Here is a 22,630-nt window from a genome sequence, read left to right as displayed (position 1 = left end):
GGACCCCGCACCCAGGCCTCCGCTCGGCTGCTCCTCCCCTCTCTGCCCTGGCTCTCCTGCTCTGGGAGGTTGGCTTTGGCCCCCAAGACACGGACAAGGCAGCCCCATGTGCCCCCCAGGCTCCCGACCTTCCCAGGCTCAGCAGCTCCGTGTGAGGCCAAGGTGACAGCCAGTGAGAAGGCCCCTCGCCTGACCTGTGGCCTTGACCCGTCCCCCTCCTCCCCTCCCGCCTTCCCCCCTCCCCCCCCCCGGGGGGCCCTGGAAGTCCCCTCCCTGCTGCCCCGCTGTGAGTGGCTGGCAGGCAGAGCCGGGGTGGGCCAGACCGGCAGGTGGAAAGGCGGCGAGCGGAGGCACTGAAGGCTGAGGGGACAGCGACCTGAGGGGGGAGCCGGGTTCAGGAAGGGGCTGCCTGTCCTGTCCACAGCCCTGGGCTGGATAGGACCAGCCTGCTCTGAGGAGGCCTCCGCAGCCCTCCCCCGGCCCATGGTCCCGGAGCCCTCCTGGAGGCAGGAGCTGTGGTGGGTGGGCCCCCGGCTGGGTCTTCGGTTCAGGATGCCTGGCATTGAGACATGCTGGGAGGCTGGGGGGCTGGGGGCTAGGTGGATGGGGCTGGGAGGCTGGGGGCTAGGTGGATGGGGGCTGGGAGGCTGGGGGGCTGGGGGGCTGAAGGTCTGGGGGCTGGGGGGCTGAGGGCTAGGTGGATGGGGGCTGGGAGGCTGGAGGGCTGGGGAGCTGGGAGGCTGGGGGGCTGGAAGGCTGAGGGCTAGGTGGATGGGGGCTGGGAGGCTGGGGGGCTGGGGGCTGGTAGGCTGGGGGCTGGAAGGCTGGGGGCAAGGTGGATGGGGCTGGGAGGCTGGGGGGCTGGGGGGCTGAGGGCTAGGTGGATGGAGGCTGGGGGGCTGGGAGGCTGGGGGGCTGGGGGGCTGAGGGCTAGGTGGATGGAGGCTGGGGGGCTGGGAGGCTGGGGGCTGGGAGGCTGAGGGCTAGGTGGATGGAGGCTGGGGGGCTGGGGGGCTGAGGGCTAGGTGGATGGAGGCTGGGGGGCTGGGAGGCTGGGGGCTGGGAGGCTGAGGGCTAGGTGGATGGAGGCTGGGGGGCTGGGAGGCTGGGGGCTAGGTGGATGGAGGCTGGGGGGCTGGGAGGCTGAGGGCTAGGTGGATGGAGGCTGGGGGGCTGGGAAGCTGGGAGCTAGGTGGATGGAGGCTGGGGGGCTGGGAGGTGGCCTGGGCAGAGGCATGGTCCAAGTTGCTTTGGGAGTTAAGGGGGTGTCGCCATCCACAGGTTGAGAACCACTGCTATAGAGCCTGTTAAAGAAAACAAAACCATAGAAACCTGTAAAGACTTTTGTGAGTTTATTTGAGCCAAACTGTGGACACATGCCGGGAAGCAGAACCTCAATGGATTGAGATGATGCTCCGGAGAATGGCGAGTTACATCTGTGTTTATTCATTGCAATCAAAGGAGGGACATAGGGGGGGTTACATGAAATTCATTGGTGATGGAGTAAGGAGGCGGGAGAAAGCAAAGCGGTGGGAAACCCCTGGGATTGGATAAAACGTAAAATGATGGACTCTTACTTAGGTGGGTGCAGGAACAATTTACATGACAACGAAGGAATCTGAGGCATCTGTCCTGGCGCCCAGCACATTTGGTGGTGCCTCAGGGGCTCCAGGAAAAGGGAGGTTACAAGTTACCCAGACCTCTCACAGATGTGTTATCTTAGAGGCAAAAAGGCAAATGGGCTCAGGAAAGATCTTAGTTGATCTTTGTCAGGTGAAATATCGGTCTAGGACACGACTATCCACTATAACCTGTTTGTAGTTAAATATTTAATTTTCAAACCATCCTTTGTGGTTATTTTAGGTCTCTGGGTTTGCAAGCCTGCCACGCAGGCCACCCCTGAGCTTGTCAGGTCAGCGTGTGGCTCTTTTCATCCACAAGCCTAAGACCATCGGGAAACACGGATATTTACATTACTATTCATAACAGTAGCAAAATCACAGTGACGAAGTAGCAACGAAAATAACGTTCTGGTAGAGAGTCACCACCACACAGGATCTGCATTAAAGGGTCGGGCCATTGGGAAGGTTGAGAACCACTGCTTTAGAGGACGCTGCCGCCACCTCCTGGCCACGGGCGGGGTGGCCGTTGGCATGGGGCGCGGGCTCCCCTGGTGGCATCTGTGCCCAGGTGAAGCTGGGAGAGTGGGACCGGGCACCTCCCTCCGCACAGAGGGGGCCCTGCTCACAGGCGGCCTCCTGAGGACATGTCAGTGCACGCTGGAGGCCCAGCGTTCCTCCCAGAGCACGCCTCGGAGTGGTGAGAGGGCGCCGGGCGCCCCTCAGGGCAGCACAGCTCCGCTCTGAGGTCGCCGCACACTCACCACGCACAGCCTGGCAGACGGCGGCTCGGATCCACAGGGAAAGCCCGCTGCCCGGGGGAGCCAGGCGGCTGGGCCCCCGACAGCGGAGGCACCTGCTCCTGCGAGCGCCCTGCCAGCGGTGCTCCTCTGGGCTGCGCGGGGTGCAGGTCAGCGAAAGGGAAGGGAGACTCCTGCACCAAATAAAATAAAATAATAAATAAAATAAAATAAATAAAAATCTCAATTTAACTTTTTATAAAATATGTATTTTTATATTCTATTAATTTTTTTAGAGAGGAAGGGAGGGAGATAGAGAGTTAGAAACCATGAAGATCCTGGTTAAATTTGCATGTCACATAAAACAGACTTGTTCGTGATGTCGGTATGAATACAATACTTAGGATATCTTTATAGTTAATAAGTTATTTGTTCTGCCTGGCCAGCATGGCTCAGCGGCTGAGTGTTGACCTATGAACCAGGAGGTCACGGTTCGATTCCCGGTCAGGACACATGCCTGGGTGGCAGGCTCCATCCCCAGTGTGGGGCGCGCAGGAGGCAGCCGATCCATGATTCTCTCTTATCATGGATGTTTCTCTCTCCCTCTCCCTTCCTCTCTGAAACCAATAAAAATATATTTTTTAAAAAAACTAAAATTGAGCCCTAACCGGTGTGGCTCCGTGGATAGAGCGGTCGGCCTGCAGACTGAAGGGTCCCAGGTTCAATTTTGGTCAAGGGCATGAACCTTGGTTGCGGGCACATCCCCAGTAAGGGGTGTGCAAGAGGCAGCTGAATCGATGTTTCTCTCTCATCGATGTTTCCAACTCTCTATCTCCCTCCCTTCCTCTCTGTAAAAAATCAATAAAATATATATATTTAAAAAATAAATATATATTTTTTAAAAACTGAGATTTATTTTATTTTATTTTATTATTTTATTTGTGAGGAGTCTCCCTTCCCTCTTTGCTTTCTGTCCCTGTCGTCCCTGCAGGGTGAGTGTGACGGCCGCAGGGGGGAAGCCCGTGTCCCAGGCGGAGGGGTCGGTCCCTCGAGGCCTGCTCTGCGGCCTCAGCTCCGGCTGCGGTGACAGACACAGCCCGGGGCCGAGGGCCTTACACACACAGGAGCTCACTCCTCGCAGTCTGGATGCTGGATGCCCAAGGTCAAGGCCCTGGCAGTGGGGTGCCTGGTGAGGCCCCCTTCCTGGGCCACGGCTCGGTCATCGGCTGTGTCCTCGCACCGGAGCGGGAAGGGAGTCTCCGGGGCTGGCTCAGAAGCCCCTGTCCCGGCCTCGGACGGCTGGCCGGACCCCGTGTCCTCAGGGCCGTCTCTGTGCGTGTGCCCCATCCTCTCCTCACAGAGACCCGGTCCTATTGGCCCTGGGCCACCCAGTGACGGCTTCCTGACTTGGTCACCTCTGTTGGGATGGTCCCCTAAGTCCCCTGGGAGACTCTGGGACTCCAACCTGCTCCTTGGGGGAGGGGCCCCACTTCAGCCCCCAGCACAGGTGCTGGAGCTTAAAGCAGGCGAAGCAAACAGTCTGGGAACCCCAGGGTCTCAGGGCCAGGGCCCTGAGCACAGCCCAGCCCAGCCCAGCAGGACCCTCACACCAGGAGCCCTGGCCCCAGCGGCCCCTCACCCCAAACCACTGCGGAGACACCCCGACAGGTTCCCACAGACCTAAGCGCCTTCCCCAGGGGCGCTCAGGTCAACACCCACAGCACAGCCCGGAGCAGACGTCACAGGGGCTGACTGAAGCGCTCATGGCCAAAGCCTTCCCTTTCACCCCTCCTCCCCCAGGAGCCACACCCCTGGGGGCTGCCGGCTTCATTCAGCAAATGCGGTTCTTAAAAGCTCTGCCCCAGATTCCTGCCCCACCAGGAAGTCCTGGCAGGAGAGGGTGTGCTGGGCTGAATGGAAATGCTGCTTTCAAAGCAGGAAGCTTGGAAGCAATCCTGGGCCACTGCCTCCCGCACAGAGGACGGTGCAGGCACGGCCAGAGGCCTGGCCCAGGCAGAACCCGCTGGCCACGTGCCCTGTCCTGTCCGCTCCCCGGCTGGATGCCGACTCACGGGACCACTGCAGAAAGCCTGGGCCTAAACTTCAACAACCTGCCTTCCCTCCTAGATCTTGTGACCCGATCCTCCATCCCCTGTCCGCTGGAACCTACTAGAACATGCTAGCAATAGACTCACTTTCCACTTTACCCTCAGCACCCCTCAAATAGGGCCTGACCCCCAAAGCAAAGGATGTAGGGAGGAGGAGCCAGGAGAAACCAGGGACCCACACAGCAGCTAGGGTCATTCTTTAGAAAATATATATATATATATATATATATATATATATATATATATATATATATATATATTTATTTATTATTGATTTTTTTACAGAGAGGAAGGGAGAGGGATAAAGAGTCAGAAACATCGATGAGAAACATCCATAAGCTGCCTCCTGCACACCCCCCACCAGAGATGTGCCCACAACCAAGGTACATGCCCTTGACTGGAATCGAACCAGCGACCTTTCAGTCCACAGGCCAAAGCTCTATGCACTGAGCCAAACTGGTTTCGGCAGGGTCACTCTTTTCTTCTTTCCTTTTCTTTTCTTTTTTATTGATTTCAGAGATGAAGGGAGAGGGAGAGAGAAACATCAATGAGAATCATTGATCGGCTGCCTCCTGCATACCCACCACTGAGAATCAAGGACCCCACCCGGGCATGTGCCCTGACTGGGAATTGAACCATGGCCTCCTGGTTCATAGGTCGATGCTCAACCACTGAGCCACACCAGCCAGGCTGGGTCACTCTTCCCTTTGACCTTTGCCTCTGGAGCCATGGAGGTCGAGTGAGGGGACAGTCCAGGCTAGTCATGCCCAGGACAGTGTGGCCATGAAGACCCTGGCCCCCAACTCCAAGGAGGGTCCCAGCTGCTTAGTTCTGGGGTTCTGCTGCCCCTGCTGCTCCCCGCCAGGGACCTACCGCATAGGGGTGCTGCCGTCAGGGACCTACCATGGGGGCGGGGGGGTCTGCTCCCCGCCAGGGACCTAAGGCGCCAGGGTGTAAAGGCAGGCTGGGCTGGGGGCCAGGCTCCTCTGATGACTGGCTCTGGCTTGAGGACTCGCCGATGGGATGACAGTGCCACACCTTCCTCAGGCTGCTGGGACCCCCGGACGCTCCTGCCCACCAGGACGCTCTGGGTCAGACCTCCGGGCGGACCAGCAGTTCCCGCCTCGCACCTCCCTCCTCACATGCCTCCCAGCATTTCCCACAATAAAGTTTCTGATCTCGCTGCTTCTCGGGGAGAACAGCTGCCCACCCCACCTCCCCTGGCCACCTCTTCCCTTCCCGACCTCTGCAGGCCTCCTGCCTGGCCTCCCTCCCACCCCAGACTGAGCCCCCCCTCGTTCCCCTTGCCCCCGCGGGCTCCATCCACTCCCAAGTAAAGCCAAGGTGCCCTGTGCACCACGCACTGCGGGGACCTGCCGCCCGCCCCAGGTCCGGCCAGCCTTCCTCACGCCCCATTCACCCAGCAGCCAGGCTGCTCCCTCCCCCCCACGCTCTCCCCACCCCTCACCTGGGCGACCTGACCCCTCCTCAGGCCATCATCTCTGCTCCTGGTGAGATCGGCCTCCCCTGCTCCCAACGCAGGTCCTGGCCCTCCCCTCTTCCTTTCCATCACCTGGAGCAGAAGGAATAACTGGCCCATGTATCACTAGGCCACGTCATCCATCGCCAGACCCTCCCCCCGCCCCCCCCCCCCCAGGTGAGAGCAGAGGATCGCTGCTTCTGCTCACCAGCGAAGTCCCAGGCGGCGGGGAGCACCTGCCTTCAACAGGGGATGAGAGGGAACGGGTGGGAGAAAAGCTGAGAGGCCCATCTTCATGCACTAGTGATTTCCAAAGCAGACGGTAGAGGGGAGAGGAGGAAAGATGAAATAGAACTTTCCAGAATGGAAGCATTCTCACTGTGCAGGACGATACCAGCCTCGGGAGGGACCAAAATAAAATAATTTTTATCTAGAATATATAAAGGCCGAAGGGGGCAGCGAAGTGGAGAGGCCAATGTGGGGGCGGGAAAGGGGCATCTGAAATTTTTTTCAAAAAGAACTTGTGGAAATGAATGAACAGAAATCCACTTGGATTGGAGTTGAGAGAGTTTGCAGGGGGAGCTCTCATGCCCACCTGCTCATCACCCCAAACAGGAAGAGACTGCTCCCATCTCCATCACTTGTTTGGGACTCAGCTACTCCAGCAAGGAGGGAGGATCTTCTCTTCACCTAGCAACCACTCAGCCAATGAGAGACAGTGACAGCTATTCCAATGAGGAGCCACAACACTTCAACTCCCCGTTTCCTCCAGTGGACTCTGAGCCAAATTAGTTCTGTGTAGTTCCCGAATAAATCCGCTTTGCTGGACGACAGTTTCCTGTGATGCCAGCATTTGCAATGACTATTAATAAAATAAAATAAAATAAAAATCCGCTTTGCTGGAGAAATATCGAGTTTTCTATTTCTTTGAAGTCAACAAACTCTTGAAACTCAAAAATAAATACAATTTTTTAAATGGTCAACATATTTAAACAGACACCTCACCAGTGGAGATAGATCAGTGGCATATAAGCGAGCGGAAAGATGCACAAAGCCACCAGTCACTAAGGAAATGCACGTTAAATAGCCACCAGACCCTAGTCTACACTTATTAGAATGGGTGTGACTACAAAGACAGACTAGCCGTGGGCGGCGTGGCTCAGTGGATAGGGCTCTGGCCTGCATACTGAAGGGTCCCAGATTAAGGTCAGGGGCATGACCCAGGTTTCAGGTCCCTCCCCAGCCCGGCCCTGGTTGTGGTGCATGCAGGAGGCAACCAGTCGATGTGCTTCTCTCAGTCTTTCCCTCTCTCTTCCACTTTCTCTAAAAATCAATGGGAAAAGTGTCCCCGGGTGAGGATTAAAAAAAAGACAGACTTACCCAGTGTTGATAAGCGTGTGGAGGAACTGGGGTTCTCAGACACTGCTCGTGAGAATGTAAAATGATACAACCACTGTGGGGAATGGTTTGGGAGTTTCTCCGAAAATCAAACATACACACAATCCAGCCATTCTACTCCCAGGAAACTCCCCCAAGGAAAGGAAATATATGTTCATATATCTCAAAGATGTGTATACAAATATCCAAAGCAACTTCATTACCAATTACCAATTGCCCCAAACTGTAAAGAACCTAGATTTACTATCAATGGGTGAATGAGTAAACAAAGTGTGCTTTGCCCTAGCTGGTTTGGCTGAGTGGGTAGAGCGTCACCCTGTGGACTGAAGGATCTGGGTTCGATTCCAGTCAAGGGCACGGGCCTAGGTCGCAGGCACAATCCCCAGTAGGGGGCGTGCAGGAGGCAGCCAATCAATGATTCTTTCTCATCTCTGATGTTTCTCTCTCTCTCTCTCTCTTCCTCCCTGAAATAAAAAACCAAAAACCAAAAAAGTGCCACCTTGCTAGCAACTCTCCCCAAAGTGGCCGCTGACTCAGCAGGGAAGGTAACCGTCTGAGCTTCCTGCTGCTTCGCGTCAAGTGGTCAGCACGGGCCACAGGCCACAGCCACCAGCGACTGTGAGCTCTCGGCCTGGCACGTGGGCATGTCTGGGTGGTGGCTAAAGCCTGCCAGGCTCACACTAAGGAGGACGGCGGGTGGCAGGGTGGTGACCTTAAGATGCTCTCCTACAGAGGCTCGCACAGCTGTCAGGAAGGAGAACCCAGGGTCCGGGCTTGCACCCCTCAGCCTATCCCAGGCCTTCGTACACACGCGTGTGCACCAGGGCAGCGCCATGTGTGAGGCTAAGGCCACTCGAGTCGTACAGGGGAGGGTCTGGGCCAGCAGCCACGCTCCTGGCTTCCTGGCGAACGGCCCTGAGGTGGCAGGGCGGCAGCATGGGGTGTGAGTGTGGCTTCCACGTGACAGACACAACCCATTCGCCATCAGGGGCTGCTCTCCTGGGCCTCACATTTCTCCATGTTGCACTTTCTTTGCTTAATCCTCACCTGAGGATATTTCCCCCTGATTTTAGAGGGAGTGGAAGAGAGAGGGAAAGACGGAGAGAAATATCGATGGGAGAGAAACATTGATTGGTTGCCTCCTGCATGGGCCCCGACCAGGGCAGGGGCCAGGGAAGAGCCTGCCACCGACACATGTGCCCTTGGCCCCTTGACCAGCATGGAGCCCGGGGGCCACACCGGCTAGGGCCACTCTGCACTTTTTCCTCTCTCCAGGAGTGCCACGCGGTGGAGTTTGGCTGGGGCCCTGTGCCATGGAGCAGGCGGGCTCGTGTTGGTCTCCAGCGACACCGGGCCTGGGCGCTGCCTCAGAGACACTCTGAAAGCTCCCGTCCTCCCCAGGTTCAGCTTCCTCGGCTCTCAAGGACAAGTTCCCCGTCCGCATGTTGAGCCTGAGGAGGAGAAGTAAACAGGCACGGACAATCGCGGTCCATGAATTTGGGGGGGAGGGGGGGTCACAGAAGCGGGGAGACATCCTGCCCAGCGGCCCAGAGATGCCTCGGAGGGACCTGCCTTCTGGGGTGTTACCAGGCATGTTTACGTGTGGCCCTGGGCAGGGCCTGTGTTGCAGGAGGCCTGGATTCTCGCCGCCTGGCGGGTCAGAGTGTTTACTGGAAGGGGTGCCGGAGATTATGGCGCTGTGGGACATGAGCCTACGCCCTTCACCCTGCACACACCAGATAACCTTCCGTTCCCGCCCAGCGCAGGCAGGCCAGGGCTACGACCGTGGTCGCCAACCTGCTGTCCACAGGCCAGGGTGGTCCGTGAGGTCTGAAAGGGTGGCGACTGCTGGGCTAGAAGGAAAACAGCCACCCAGAGCTCTCCTCCAGCTTGGGAGACAGGAACTTTGTGGCCAATAGGGGGCAGCTCTGAGACACCACGGAGCCCTGGCCAGTTTGGCTCAGTAGTTAGAGGGTCGGCCTGTGGGCTTTGATTCTGGTCAAGGGCAGATACCTTGGTTGCAGGCTCCCGGCCCTGGTCAGGGGCATGTGAGAGGCAGCCAATCGATGGGTCTCTCTCACATCAGTGTTTCTGTCTCTCCTTCTCCCTTCTACTCTCTCTAAAAATCAATGGAAAAAATATTTTTGGGTGGGGATAAAAACACACACACACACACACACAAAACTCGCTGGAGGTTAGAGAGAGCTGAGGCAGGACCATCACGGGGGAGGGCAGCCGGCCAAGGCCTTCGCCCCCAGGGCCCTCAGCTCAGAAGCACAAGGTTCTCCGTCCAGCAGACTTGATGTGGCTCCAGGGGCTAATGCTTGCCCAACAGTCACAGACACGGGTATCCGCACAGCCGTGGAGCCAGCGGACTAGCTCACCTTTCCGGCAGCTACTCCTGTCCGCGCTGAAACGATATTTCAGGAACTCATTGCAATGGATTTCGTAAGCACCAGCGCCCATCACGTAGCCAGCCGGAGACCTGGCCGGAGGAAACAGCAGCCGGAAGAGGCGGGGACAGCAGAGGGAGGCCGAGTTGTGCAATGGCAATGACCTTGGCGTCAAACATGCCGGAGTTCCAACGCTTATTAGGCAGGTGACTCGGAACATTGCTTCACCTTCCCGAGTCTCATTCCTCACCTGTGAAATGGGTATGGCAACACGGCTCGAGGTTGTTATTAAGTGAGGCTGTTTACGTTCCCCCGGGCAGGCTGTGGCCCGTGCGGCTGAGGTCACACACACCAGGTCTAACTTCTAGCTCTGCCCCTTAATAGGTACACAATCTTGGGCAAGTTGCTTATTCCACCCCCACCCCCCACTAAGTCTGTTTGCTCATTCGTAAAATGGGAATAAAAAATTCCTCCTAGGGGCTAGGAAGTAAATAAGATAGTTGTAAACAAAGAACTTAGCAAATCCCCAGGTTATAGAAGCATTCAACAAAGAGCATGGCCTGTGATTGGATGCAAAGGAGTGGTGCTGTTGATATAACATCCAAAGCTGTTGTGAATTTTTGTGTGTCTATTAGAGGCCTGGTGCACAAATTCGAGCGTGGGTGAAGTCCGGCAGGCCACCTCCATTCGGGCAGGCCAGCCAGGGGAGTTTGACCAGGGGGTGGGGCTGGCTGGCCCTGCCCCTGCCCCCTGGTTGAACTCCCAGTTAAAGGGACAATTTGCATATTAGCCTTCTATTATACAGGATCTAAGCCAAAACTGATGACAATTGCCCTGGCCCATGTGGATCAGTTGGTTGGGCGTTGTCAGGTGCACCAAGAGGCTGCTGATTTGACTCCAAGTCAGGGCACATCCCTGGGTTTTGGGGCTCCATCCCACTAGGGGGTATGTAGAAGGCACCCAATCAATTGATGTTCTGCTCTCACACTGTTTCTCTCTCTCCCTCTCTCTAAAAGCCAATAAAAATATTAAATTAAAAACAAACTGATGACAATTGCCAGGAAGCAAGATCTCAAACGCTTAGGAAACTAACAGTTTTGCAGTTTTCTCTCATGCATGTGAAATCGAGGGCATGTAGGGAAGATGCCATGCACGTGGAAGAGAGCGAGGCGGTAATTGGATTACAGAGGAGTTAACAAGATTACCTGCTCTCCAGCTGTTACACTCATTTCCAAGGTGTATAACCTCGCTGACGAAAGCAATGGCCAGGGCTTGCTTCTTTCCTAAAGAGCCCTAAGCCTGGGGCATGGCTGCCACCTGTGACCGTGGGCCAGGGATTTATGATGCGATCAGCCTGTGAGGTTACTTCCCACAAAACCCTTTTTGTCCACAGTACGGGTACTAAAAGTTCACATTAGTACAAACTTTTAAAATTAATGATGGACCACACGTACAAAAATTTTTTTTTAATCACTTTGTATTTATTTTTATTCTTACTTTGCTGAGGCGGCAGGCTTTTTACCTCAGACGAGTTTCAGGCCCCTAGTTTCCAAAAAGGTTTTCACAAATAACATCATTTGCCTGCAGTCATGCAAAAACTCCCGTTTCAGGACAGCGAAGTCATGCTCCAAGGTGAACCAGAGCAGCGTGTCCGGCCCGACCTTATCAGGGTGTCCCCTGGGAACCCGGGCACCCCCGCTAGTGCTCCCAGTTACCCGCCTGGGGACATACACTGCGTGGGGGGAGGCCCTGCGCCCGCGGCCCACGGCGCTCCTCTCTGCTCCGCGTCTTCCCACGGTCACCGTCCGCTTTAAAATGGTTTATATCGAGTCATGGGAGAGTGCTCTTGAACTTACTAAAAAGATCACCGTATCTTTCAGCTCCAACCTCCCTGCAAACAAGACCTGCCCTGAACAGAGGGCGCGGGCGGGCAGCCCCTGCGCGCCATCCTGCCCCTCCCAGCGCGCTGTCACCGGGCGCGGGGCGCGGGGCGCGGGGCGCGGGGCGCGGGGCGCGGGGCGCGGGGCGCGGGGCGCGGGCGGCAGGTGCCCGGCAGCCGCTCCGCTCCCGCAGCCCGGCCTGTCTTCCAATGTCTGCTGGGTTTTTACAGTCGCAACGGAAACTTGTGCACAAAACCCGTTTCTGAAAGAAGGGGGGTGTCTGCAATGGCGCTTTCTCAGCCGCTCGCTTTGGGGTGCCGGCCTGGGGTCCCTGGCTGTGGGTTACGCTCGGCCTCTAGGTCACGCCGGGGGGGTGGGCTGGGCTGTCCGGTCACCCCACGGGGACGCCCCCAAGGAGCGCGTCCAGGTCCGGCCCCGCCAGCCAGCGGAGTGGGCCGGGGGCTGGGTGCCCCGGGCAGCATGGCGGGCCGCAGCAGGGGAGGGGGAGGGACCCGGCCTCACGCCCCCGGCGGGGCGACTCGGTGGGTCACGTCGCCGCGGCCACGCAGACCCACACTCGAGCCCCGGAGGGGAAAGGGCGGGACTAGGATGGAAGCCCCAGGCCTAGGAAGTTAGGAGACCAAACAACTTCTTCCCCGCAAGGGGGACGGGAACCCGAGGCTGCGCACCCGCCGCGGGGAGGGCTCGGGTGGGAACGGGGCAGGGTCCGGCCGGCGGAAGAGGGGGAGAGGGAGGGCGAGGACAGAGGGCCAACCGCCATCTTCCCCAGGGCCAAACCGACTGAGCGCGGCCCGCGGGCGAGTCCCTCTGCCCGCCGCGGCGCGCCCGCTCTCGCGAGACCGTGAAGGCCTCCGGGAAACGCAGGGGAGGGGAAGGCAGGTGGCGGAAGCCGGGACCCGGGCTGGGGGCCGGCTGAGGCGGCGAGTGGAGCCTCAGGAAGCAGAAGGGGCGGGGAAAGCCGTGATGGACACGCCATGAGGGCCAATGACGAGCGAGGTCGGGCGGGCCTCCCGCCAATGGGACGCGCCGCCTGGCGCGGGGGGCGGGCACTGGGGGCCAAGGGTAGCTTGAGCGCGGCGGCGGCGTTGTTCAGTCAGAGCGAGAACATTCCAGAGGTGAGTCCGGTGGCGAGGTGGCTGCCCCGCGCCCCCTCCCCAGTCCTCCCCGCCCCCTCGACCCCCGCGGGCCGCTGGCTGGCGGGGAAGGCGCCCCGTCGGCCGTGGCTCACGGCGACGTTTCTCCGCGCCAGGTCGCCAGGCCCCGGGCGCTGAAGGGTGTGGACCCCGGACGTCGCTGGGACAGCCCCTCCCCGCTGCTCGGCGGCGCCTGCCCGGCCGCTGCTCGCTGCGCTCCTCCGCCGCCCCTCCTCGGACTCGGGTTCACGCGCGTCTCACTTCATCCCAGTCCCGGGCGAGCAGCGTTGGGTTTATGTCTTTATTTGACGAAAACGGTGAGTCCGCGGGCGGCGGGCGGCGCGGGCCGGCGGGGAGATGGCGGCCGCACAAGATGGCGGCGCGCCGCGTGACCCGGCGCGTGTGGCGCAGTTCGGGCGGCGGGCGGGCGGCCTCCCCTCCCCGCCCCCCACCCGGGCCCCGCTTCTCTCCGGGCCCCGCCCCGCCCCCGGGAGCGCGCCGCGCGGCTGAGTCAGGCCTCGGTGCTGCATTTGTGAGTCATCGTGCGGGGCGCGGCGGGGCGAAGGGCCGGCGCCCCCTGTCGGGCTTCGTCCTCGGGCCGCGCGGCGCGGCGGGCGCGGCCCGGGCCACCTGCCGCCCGGGAGAAGCCTCGCCATGGCGCGGCTCCGCGTCGTCCGCCGTCCGCCTCGGCAGGGGCGGCGCCTCCCCCGGCGGGGCGCGGGGGCGCGGGGGCCCGCGGCCGCGGGGACGGGAGCGAAGGTCAGGTCCGGCGCGGTTGCACGAGCGCGGCCGGGCGCGTCCTCCTCCGTCGGCCGTGCACGCGCCGGGAGCTCGCGTCCAGGCTGTTGTGAGTGTCGCTGCCAAGTAAGCATTGCCGTCGGAGCGGCCGTGGAAAGAACGGCCCCGCCGCCCTCACACGGCGGCTCGCGGGGAGCGGAGGGGCTGAGTTTCTCCTCAGCTGTGGAAATCAGGCCACTCGCTGCACGGAAGCCGCTGGCTGTGGCAATGCTGAACCCACGGCAGCTGGAGGCAGTTGGTTTTAGCCTGGCACTTCCCACAGGTGTCCTGCCTCAGAGAACAGGCGTTTACACGTGTGCCCTTTAACATGGGGGATTGGGGCTGAATTAACGGGGACCCCGTCCTAGGGGGGACGTGCTCCCTGCAGGAGTCATGCTAAAGGTGGGGGCTTGTGTGTTCTCTTTCCCTTTTCTTCCAGAGCTGTTGCGCAGCCATTGGTACCTGTATTGGGGGAATATAGCATACAAGCAAGGAGCTTACAGCCTCAGTGGCGAAAACTTTTTCATGTCAGAGACCGAGAACTCTTGCAGTCGTTTATGTCATCCCTTCTTCTCCAGACAGAAGATACCAAAAAGTTGCAATCAAAGATCTCTTCATCTTATTGATAAAGCCACTAATAAGCCAAAATGTCTGTCAACGTCAACCGCAGCGTGTCAGACCAGTTCTATCGCTACAAGATGCCCCGTCTGATTGCCAAGGTGGTAACTTTTCTTCATTTTAGTAACAAGTCGTGAGCTCTTTTGGTAGATTCTTTAAGAATGTATCTTGGCTAGACAGTGCAAAATTAAATTCTTATTTCCTTTAGGTTGAGGGCAAAGGAAATGGAATCAAGACAGTTATAGTCAACATGGTTGACGTTGCAAAGGCGCTTAATCGGCCTCCAACGTGTAAGTAATGCCTCTTGGAGAAGTCTGAAAGGCATAGTATTGACAGTAATGACCAACTTGGGTCTGCAGCTCTTGCCTGGATTGTATACTAATTAATTAGTGTAAGGGTTAAGTAGAACCTTGGATTTAAAGCCAACTGATTTGTTGTTGTTAGTAGAATAAACTATGTAGGCAACAGATTTCTTAACCCAATACAAAGTAACTTAAAAAAACATAGGGAGTGATAATTGCATAAAGCTAGCTGAGTAGATTTAGTTAATTGTAATCAAACTATTTCTCTCTCTCCCCCCTCCCAACCCCCCAAACAGATCCCACCAAATATTTTGGTTGTGAGCTGGGAGCACAGACCCAGTTTGATGTTAAGAATGACCGTTACATTGTCAATGGATCTCATGAGGCGAATAAGCTGCAAGACATGTTGGATGGATTCATTAAAAAATTTGTTCTTTGTCCTGAGTGTGAGAATCCTGAAACAGAGCTGGTGAGTGCCTTTGAGATGTTTGTCAATAAAAGAAGAAACTATGTACCTGCTTTTATGATCAGTCCTGTGATAGCAATAAATGTTTTGACAAGGCAGAACAGACTTAATTAGAAGTATAACAAAAAACCTGTAAATTTTGGAGATGTTCACATAGTGACTTTTTATTTATTGACAGTATTAATCATAGTAACTTTTTTGAAGTAGATTACTTTGTGGAAAATAATTCCTTTTAACGTTAAGCTGGTGTTTTAGATGTTTTCTGTTGGTTAGATCTTTTTACACTTTTTTCTCAGAATTTTCATCATATATTCTGGGTGATGTACTTGTTTTTACTTTTTTGGCAGCATGTCAATCCAAAGAAGCAAACAATAGGTAATTCTTGTAAAGCCTGTGGTTATCGAGGCATGCTTGACACACATCATAAACTCTGCACATTCATTCTCAAAAACCCACCTGGTAAGTCTTCCGAATGAACTTTTAAGATCTCCCTGTAAAGCTACTGATGCTTTGAAAGAAAATGGAAGTTTCCTTGTTGCTGTAAAATACATAGGAGAATGGGGGGCTTAAGTGACTTGAGAGCATTGCAAGCAACACTCTGTGGCAGATGATGGATACTGTCTGACACAATTTCAGCTTGCTATAGCAACAAAGTCTAACCTATTCCGGTGCTCTCCTCTATGAGATGAGCCGTTATATAGACTTAAACAGTGTTCAGCTATGCCTGTGTTCAACTTCATGAATGATGGGAAAGAGTCCTGAATGCTGGGTCTTCTGAGTCATTTTAATGTTACCAACAGGACATTAATTTTTTTGAACATTCCATTTGTAAGCTGAATACAATGAATGCCTTTGGCCTGTGAATCCTTTGCGAATTTTGAGTAGCGGTGTGTTTGGTTTTCTCAGAGGAGGTTTCAGTAACAAAAGGCAGGGTTTTAAATGTTCATGATTGGCAATAAGGTAGAGTAGAATAATTTGTGATACTGAACTTTTACCTTTTTGTTTCCTGGTAGAGAATAGTGACAGTGGTACAGGAAAGAAAGAAAAAGAAAAGAAAAATAGGAAGGGCAAAGACAAGGAGAATGGCTCTGTGTCCAGCAGTGAGACACCACCACCACCACCACCAGCAAATGAAATCAGTCTCCCTCCACATGCAGTGGTAAGTGCAGGGTTGAGAGCTTGGTAGGTATTGGATTGTGTAAAATAAGTTTGGTTACAGTGAGCAGAAAGACACTAAACCACAACAGTGTTTTGGGTGCCGGGTGGAGTTGATAAAAACCTGAAACTTCCTTAAAAATATTTTTTTTATTGTTTTGAGAGAGGAAGGGAGAGATAGAAACATCTTATATAACAAAAGCCTAATATGCTAAGTGCCCGGTTGTCTAGTTGGCCTTTTCACCAATCAAAGTGTAATATGCTAATGATAGACTAAAGCCAGTGAACTGCTCACTGATAAGCACTGACCACAAGGGGGGCAGGCACTCCAACCTGTAGGTTAGTTTGCTGCTGGGGTCTGGCCAATTGGGACTGAGCGAGAAGAGCCAGACATACCCTGGAGCCCTCCCTGGCCCGGATGCCCAGATCGTTCCCTGGTGGGGACCCTCGGCCTGGCCTGCGCACTGCACCCTCTTGGAATCTAGGACCCCTGGGGGATGTTGGAGAGCCGATTTCGTCCAGTCACTGTGACACCCATTGACCACCAGGGGGCAAATGCTCAATGCAAGAGTTGCCCCCTGGTGGTCAGTGTGCTTCCCCTGTGGGAAGCCGGGCTGGTGAGCACAGTGTAGGTGGTGGGAGCCTCTCCCGCCTCCAAGGCAATGCTAAGGATGTCTGGCTGATGGCTTAGGCCCACTCCCCACAGGGCTCCTGGATTGCTGAGAGGGTGCAGGCCCGCTGAGGGACACCACCACCATCCACACCCACCCCACACTACCTCCCCAAAGTGCACAAATTTTGTGCACTGGGCCTCTAGTCTAGGGGTGTCGAACTCAATCAGAGAAGGGGCCAAAATCTAAAATCCAGCCTAAATCGCGGGCCGAATGGTTTACTGAACAGTCATAAACTGACAATGTCATAAACTGACAGCGGAGTGCAGTGATGACAGCGCGGTGCAGGCCACATTGCAAGGCCTGGCGGGCTGGATTTGGCCCGCGGGCCTTGTGTTTGACACATGTGCTCTAGTCAATTTAAGAGAAAATCATTGATTGGCTGCCTCCTGCACACCCCACACTAGGGATTGAGCCTGCAACCCAGGCATGTGCCCTGACCGGGAATTGAACTGTGACCTGGTTCATAGGTTGATGCTCAACCGTGGAGCCATGACGGCTGGGCCTTTTTTTTTTTTTTTTTAACATTTTAAGGCCTTTGGTCACGCGTCTTTCTCTTGTAAACAGGAAGAAGAAGAGGATGATGACTGGGGGGAGGATACAACTGAGGAAGCTCAGAGGCGCAGAATGGATGAAATCAGTGACCATGCAAAAGTTCTAACACTCAGTGATGATTTGGAAAGAACTGTTGAAGAACGGGTCAATATCCTGTTTGATTTTGTTAAGGTAAAAATATTTGCTTTGAGAGCTGTTGAGCATGTTTTTAAAAATTTTTTTTAATTGATTTCAGAGAGGAAGAGAGAAAAATCGATGAGAATCATTGAGCGGCTGCCTCCTGCATACCCCCCTGATCCCCACAGTGGGGATCGGGTTCCCAACCTTTGGCATGTGACCCGACCAGGAATCAAACTGTGAATACCAGGTTCATAGGTCAAAGCTCAACCACTGAGCCATGCTGATTTTTAATCGATAAAATCAGCATTAGGCTATTGATCAATAATATTTTAAGCTGATACTTGTCAAGTAACTTTTCATGCTATTTTTTGAATCTTCAAATGCAAGGCTTACTTTTACTTTTCCTATTTGTTCATTCACTATTTTTTTGGGTGTGATCCTAGGCATTATTTCTGGCTGCTATTGATCATAGAAGTCTTAGAACTGTCAAATTAGAGGAAATGTCCATGAGAGTAGAGCAAAACGTATCTCCGTTTCACTGAATTGCTTCCTTTTATTTACAGAAAAAGAAAGAAGAGGGTATTATTGACTCATCGGACAAAGAAATTGTTGCTGAAGCAGAAAGACTGGATGTAAAAGCTATGGGACCTCTTGTTTTGACTGAAGTTCTTTTTAATGAGAAGATTAGAGAACAGATTAAAAAATACAGGCGCCATTTCCTACGAGTAAGCACATTTGAGATTCATAAATGACATTAAGGCTTTGTGACCTTGGGAACATCACTTTAACTTGCTCATTTGTTCTCTGTCATCCTGAAAGTGGAGATAATTGGCGTGCCTTAAAAGCATGGGACTGTCTGAGAGAGTTCTGTGTGTGTGGACCATTTTGAACCGCTGTTAGGGGCTATATCTTTAAGGAACCACCCTAAGGCAGTGAATGTACTTGGATGTTAAAATTATAAACTTAAAACATCTGTAACAGCTTGTTAACACAAAGATAATCTATTTGCAGTTTTGTCACAACAATAAAAAAGCTCAACGTTACCTTCTTCATGGTTTGGAGTGTGTGGTAGCAATGCATCAAGCTCAGCTGCTCTCCAAGATTCCACACATCTTGAAGGAAATGTATGACGCAGACCTTTTGGAGGAAGAAGTCATCATCAGCTGGTCAGAAAAGGTGGGGGATATATAAACAGGCACATGAAAATGCAATTCCTCTGCTTGACTAATGTAATTGGGAGGGGATGCCCCGCCATGGCAGCTTGGAACAAGAAGCTTTTTAGACTCGTAACACTTTTTTTTGTGGAATGCATGTATTTTGTTGATGATTCAAGATTACAGTATGACCCAGTTCTCTGAGAGCTATATAAATAACTCCTATTTTAAATTCTTCAAACTAAGAAAACTATACTAATGTTCTTTAGGCCTCAAAGAAATATGTTTCAAAAGAACTTGCCAAAGAGATTCGTGTCAAAGCAGAACCATTTATAAAGTGGTTGAAGGAAGCAGAGGAGGAATCTTCTGGTGGTGAAGAAGAAGATGAAGATGAAAATATTGAGGTAAGCACTGGGGAGAGTTAATCTAGTGCTAGTGATGGGTGCATGACAATTGTAAAAAGGCAGATTTGGGTGACTGAGGCAATAAGATGCAGTCCCAGTAATTTGGAGAATAATCCTGAGTATAAAGGGTGATGGGAATCTCATATCCCCAGACATGATTTCAAATAAATGCCAGAGTTTCCAATGTAAGATTTAAGTAATGCAGGTTGCATATAGAGGTGCTAGTGGTCTGTAAAAAGGAACAGGATCCTGGTAGGCTGTGGAGCGAGCTTGTTGGGGGATGGGGGGTTAAGTGAAGGAGGAAGGCTGCACCTCGGCCATTTTCTTCGTTTAGCATGGACTTGATATTTGTTTTATCAGGTGGTGTACTCGAAGACGGCCAGTGTGCCCAAAGTGGAAGCTGTGAAGCCTGACAGCAAGGAAGATGACATTGATATTGATGCCATTTAAAGGGGTGGGTGCAGCCCAGCTTATCTGTAATGCTGAGACTCTTCCTGCATCATCAGCAGAAGTGCAACATGTATGTGCAAAAGCTAACATGGCTTAACATCATGCTACACTTTCTGCTAAATACGTATTGCTGTGTGATCTGTAATTAAGCCCCAATGAGACACCTCGGGAGTCCATACACATATCAGTGAACAGATGTAGTTTGCTTATTTATAGCATGTTTCTTTTTGAAAAATTAGTGGTGGACACATTTGGATCACATTTATACAGTTACAAAAATAAAGATTTGATTTTGGTCATTCTTAAAATTTTTGGCTCTGAATGACTTAAGCTGCTGAAACAATTGGCTCCTTTTAAAAACACTGTACCATCATTTAACCTCATAGGGATTCTTGGAGCCTGTTAGAAACTGTTCGGTGCTGAGACTGTAAATAGGTCTTTAGCAGAATGTGAGCATAAACTTATTTTAATTACCTTATTTAGCCATTAAACACAGTACTTTTTAAAGTCTTATCTCTAGTTCCTCAAATTGGCACCTGGTAATGTACATTCTTACCATGCCAAGGTGGACAGTGCAACATCTTTATCTTATACTAAATGACCTGAGTGTCCTATAATTAATTTTTAAAAGCAGGTTTTGAAACTTGAATATTTTTTTTTCCAGTTCACATACCCTTACCCCAAACTGTAGTCTTTGAAGTCATATGCATTGCGAGTTGGATGAGCCAGGGGAATTATTAACAAGTGAGCATTTTATGTCTATGTAGCTGTTGCTTTGTGCTGAGAGAAAGCTCAAGCTTTGAGGTCTGATTAGATAGTAAGTTCCATGATTTTATTTGGGGGGGAAAAGAAAAAGGTGCACTTAATCTCTAGCAAAAAACAGCATATTTTTCAGCTTTTACGGTTTAAATTACAATTTCAAAATGTTTAGATATACTGTATATTTTGTTCAGTGTGGGTTTTCCCTAATACTATAGCTTGTTCTAGAATGCCTTTACATTTGAACATATAGGTTTTGGTTGTTATCTTGCCAAAATTAGTGTTGCCTATGTCTTGAGCTTGATTTTTCTCCCCCAAAAATGTCTTATTTAAAAAGAAAACTAAAATTGTACTTAAAAGTCAGCCTATATTTTGGCAGGAGACTTGGGTGTCTTTTATTTCACATTGAATATAGTTAGACACTCAGGAAGTCTGGTGATGGCCACTGAATACAGGTGATTAGGGCCTGGCCCAGCCCATCCTGGTCTTTAGATTTGGAAATAACTTCTTGTGAATTCTTTGCCCAAAAGATGATCTAAAAGGGTTTTGAGAAATTGTTGCAGTTATTTCTTAGCTTAAAAAGCGTTCTGTGGGAATCAAGAGTCACGGGATTAGTTTTTGGAGCATGGGCTTTCTTCATTCACCTCTGACTTTCTTTGATCCATCTCGGATTATAATGAGACCTTAACAAATGTATGTAGGAGATTTTTCACATTGAAATTAATACAAACATTTGATGTAATAAAGTCTTGTTAGCTGATGTTTTAAGAAATTACAATCTAGTAATTTTACTGGAGAGAGAATGAATTAGACTCCAGCTGCCTTTCGATAGATTTTGGTGACAGTGAAGCAGATGCTGTATCTGGAGGGAATGTGCTTTGTCACACCAAAGAAAAGGGTTTTGCAAATTCACATCTCACCTAAGTTTCAAATGATTTGCCATTGGCTAGTTTGCTTTCATTATCTGACATCCTATAGGAGATACTGGTGGTATAGGCCAGATTGCACTCAACATACCCAGTGTCAAGCTAATGAGGTTCTGTTATAGAGGCTTTTTTTGTTTTGCTTTCCTTTTAACCTGAAGGAAACTATATTTAGGGCTTCTAAACACTAAATAAATTCTGGCATAGACTGGTGTTGAGTCTGGTGCCAAAATTCCAATATATTGAAATCCACATAATTTTATTCACAGAGGCTCTCCTAATAGAGTGATCCTTCACTTTGCTCTATTCAACTGTCTTAAAATTCCTTGTTTTAAACTGCTACATTACTTGATTAAAACAATGTTACAATTACATGTTGTGTCTGCTTCAATGTTAAAATTAATGTCGATTTTCATAAGATGCTGGATTATTGAAATGTGCTCTGTTTTGTAGCCGCTGCTTTGAATTTGTGCTGGACTTTTCCTTCTGCAGTTGCCGGTCCTATTCAAAAACAGATGTTGCTTATTACCTTTAGTCAGTGGCTTTCCTTAGGTCTTTTGTTCCTGATCTGCAACTTGAATTGATTTTAAACTGAAAGGGTCTGCCTTAATGTGATTTTATGAATTCTTTATGGGCACATAACAAGGGAATTCAGATGTCAAGTATTATATATAGAGATACTGCAGGACTGGTTGCAGACCACCCCAATAAAACTGAGTTGTAATCATTTCACCGGTGAAGGGTCTTTACCTTTCTTTGGTTTGTAAAAAATCTGTGCAGCACAGTAAAAATAGGGTATGCTTATAGTTATATAATTGGATACCGCATGTATCTTTAGTTAAAAAAAGGGAAACAGGGAGATTGCTTTCTAAGAAAGTCTTTTTCTGAAGTAGATGAACTTACAAGGTACCAATTTGAGTCCTAAAGGTGGGGAGTGGTGTTCTCTAAATTAGTGTTCAGTGCTTTCTCCCTTGGGGGGGGGCGGGGGGTAATGTGGGACTCTGCCCTCTGGGTGGGGGCACATCTGGAAATTGGAAGCTACTCCCTGTAGTTGAGTGCGGTGAGTAGTGAGGAGGAGAAGGCAGCAGCGCCTCATCCTCAAGCCTGCACATAGCAAAGTTTCCATTTTCCCCCCAAAGATTGCCATCTCTAAGGGCAGGGACAAATCTAATATCTGCACCCCAAGGCCCTAAAATGCTTGCACACGGGATACCCAGGGAATAACCAAGTGACTGGAAAGGTTATGGGTGGATAGAGCCGAGGGTGGGTGAGTGAATGACTAGGTACATTGGTGGATGGATGTTTGGGTGAATAAATGGATGTGGCATTGGGAGGTGATTGATTTAAAACATGCTTTCCCCTCCAAGCCAATTCATACATAATTCTATAAAGAATATATGAGAACCTGGGTCATTTTTTGTTCCTTCAACTTAAGTATGTAAATTTAGAGCCCATCCTATGTGGTCAATGGTTGAGTGTCTGCCTATGAACCAGGAGGTCACGG

The 22,630-nt window shown here is 52.1% G+C and overlaps 1 protein-coding gene across 1 annotated transcript; it reads left to right on the top strand.

Moving 5' to 3' along the window:
• The first annotated feature begins 12,362 nt into the window (after positions 1 to 12,362).
• EIF5 (eukaryotic translation initiation factor 5) lies at positions 12,363 to 21,856 on the top strand. The gene is made up of 12 exons (XM_084869824.1): positions 12,363 to 12,754; positions 12,889 to 13,089; positions 13,989 to 14,268; positions 14,376 to 14,457; positions 14,766 to 14,938; positions 15,283 to 15,394; positions 15,949 to 16,094; positions 17,329 to 17,487; positions 18,000 to 18,161; positions 18,448 to 18,612; positions 18,860 to 18,994; positions 19,355 to 21,856. The coding sequence occupies exons 3-12, from the start codon at positions 14,197 to 14,199 to the stop codon at positions 19,442 to 19,444; spliced, it is 1,296 nt and encodes a 431-aa protein (XP_084725950.1). The 5' UTR covers positions 12,363 to 12,754; positions 12,889 to 13,089; positions 13,989 to 14,196; the 3' UTR covers positions 19,445 to 21,856.
• The last annotated feature ends 774 nt before the right edge of the window (positions 21,857 to 22,630 follow it).

The sequence above is a fragment of the Pipistrellus hanaki genome (assembly GCF_964339955.1).
Source record: "Pipistrellus hanaki genome assembly, chromosome: 1".
Lineage (NCBI taxonomy): Eukaryota > Metazoa > Chordata > Mammalia > Chiroptera > Vespertilionidae > Pipistrellus > Pipistrellus hanaki.
The sequence above is the reverse complement of the archived record's forward strand: the minus strand, read 5'-3'. Positions and strand labels throughout refer to the sequence as shown.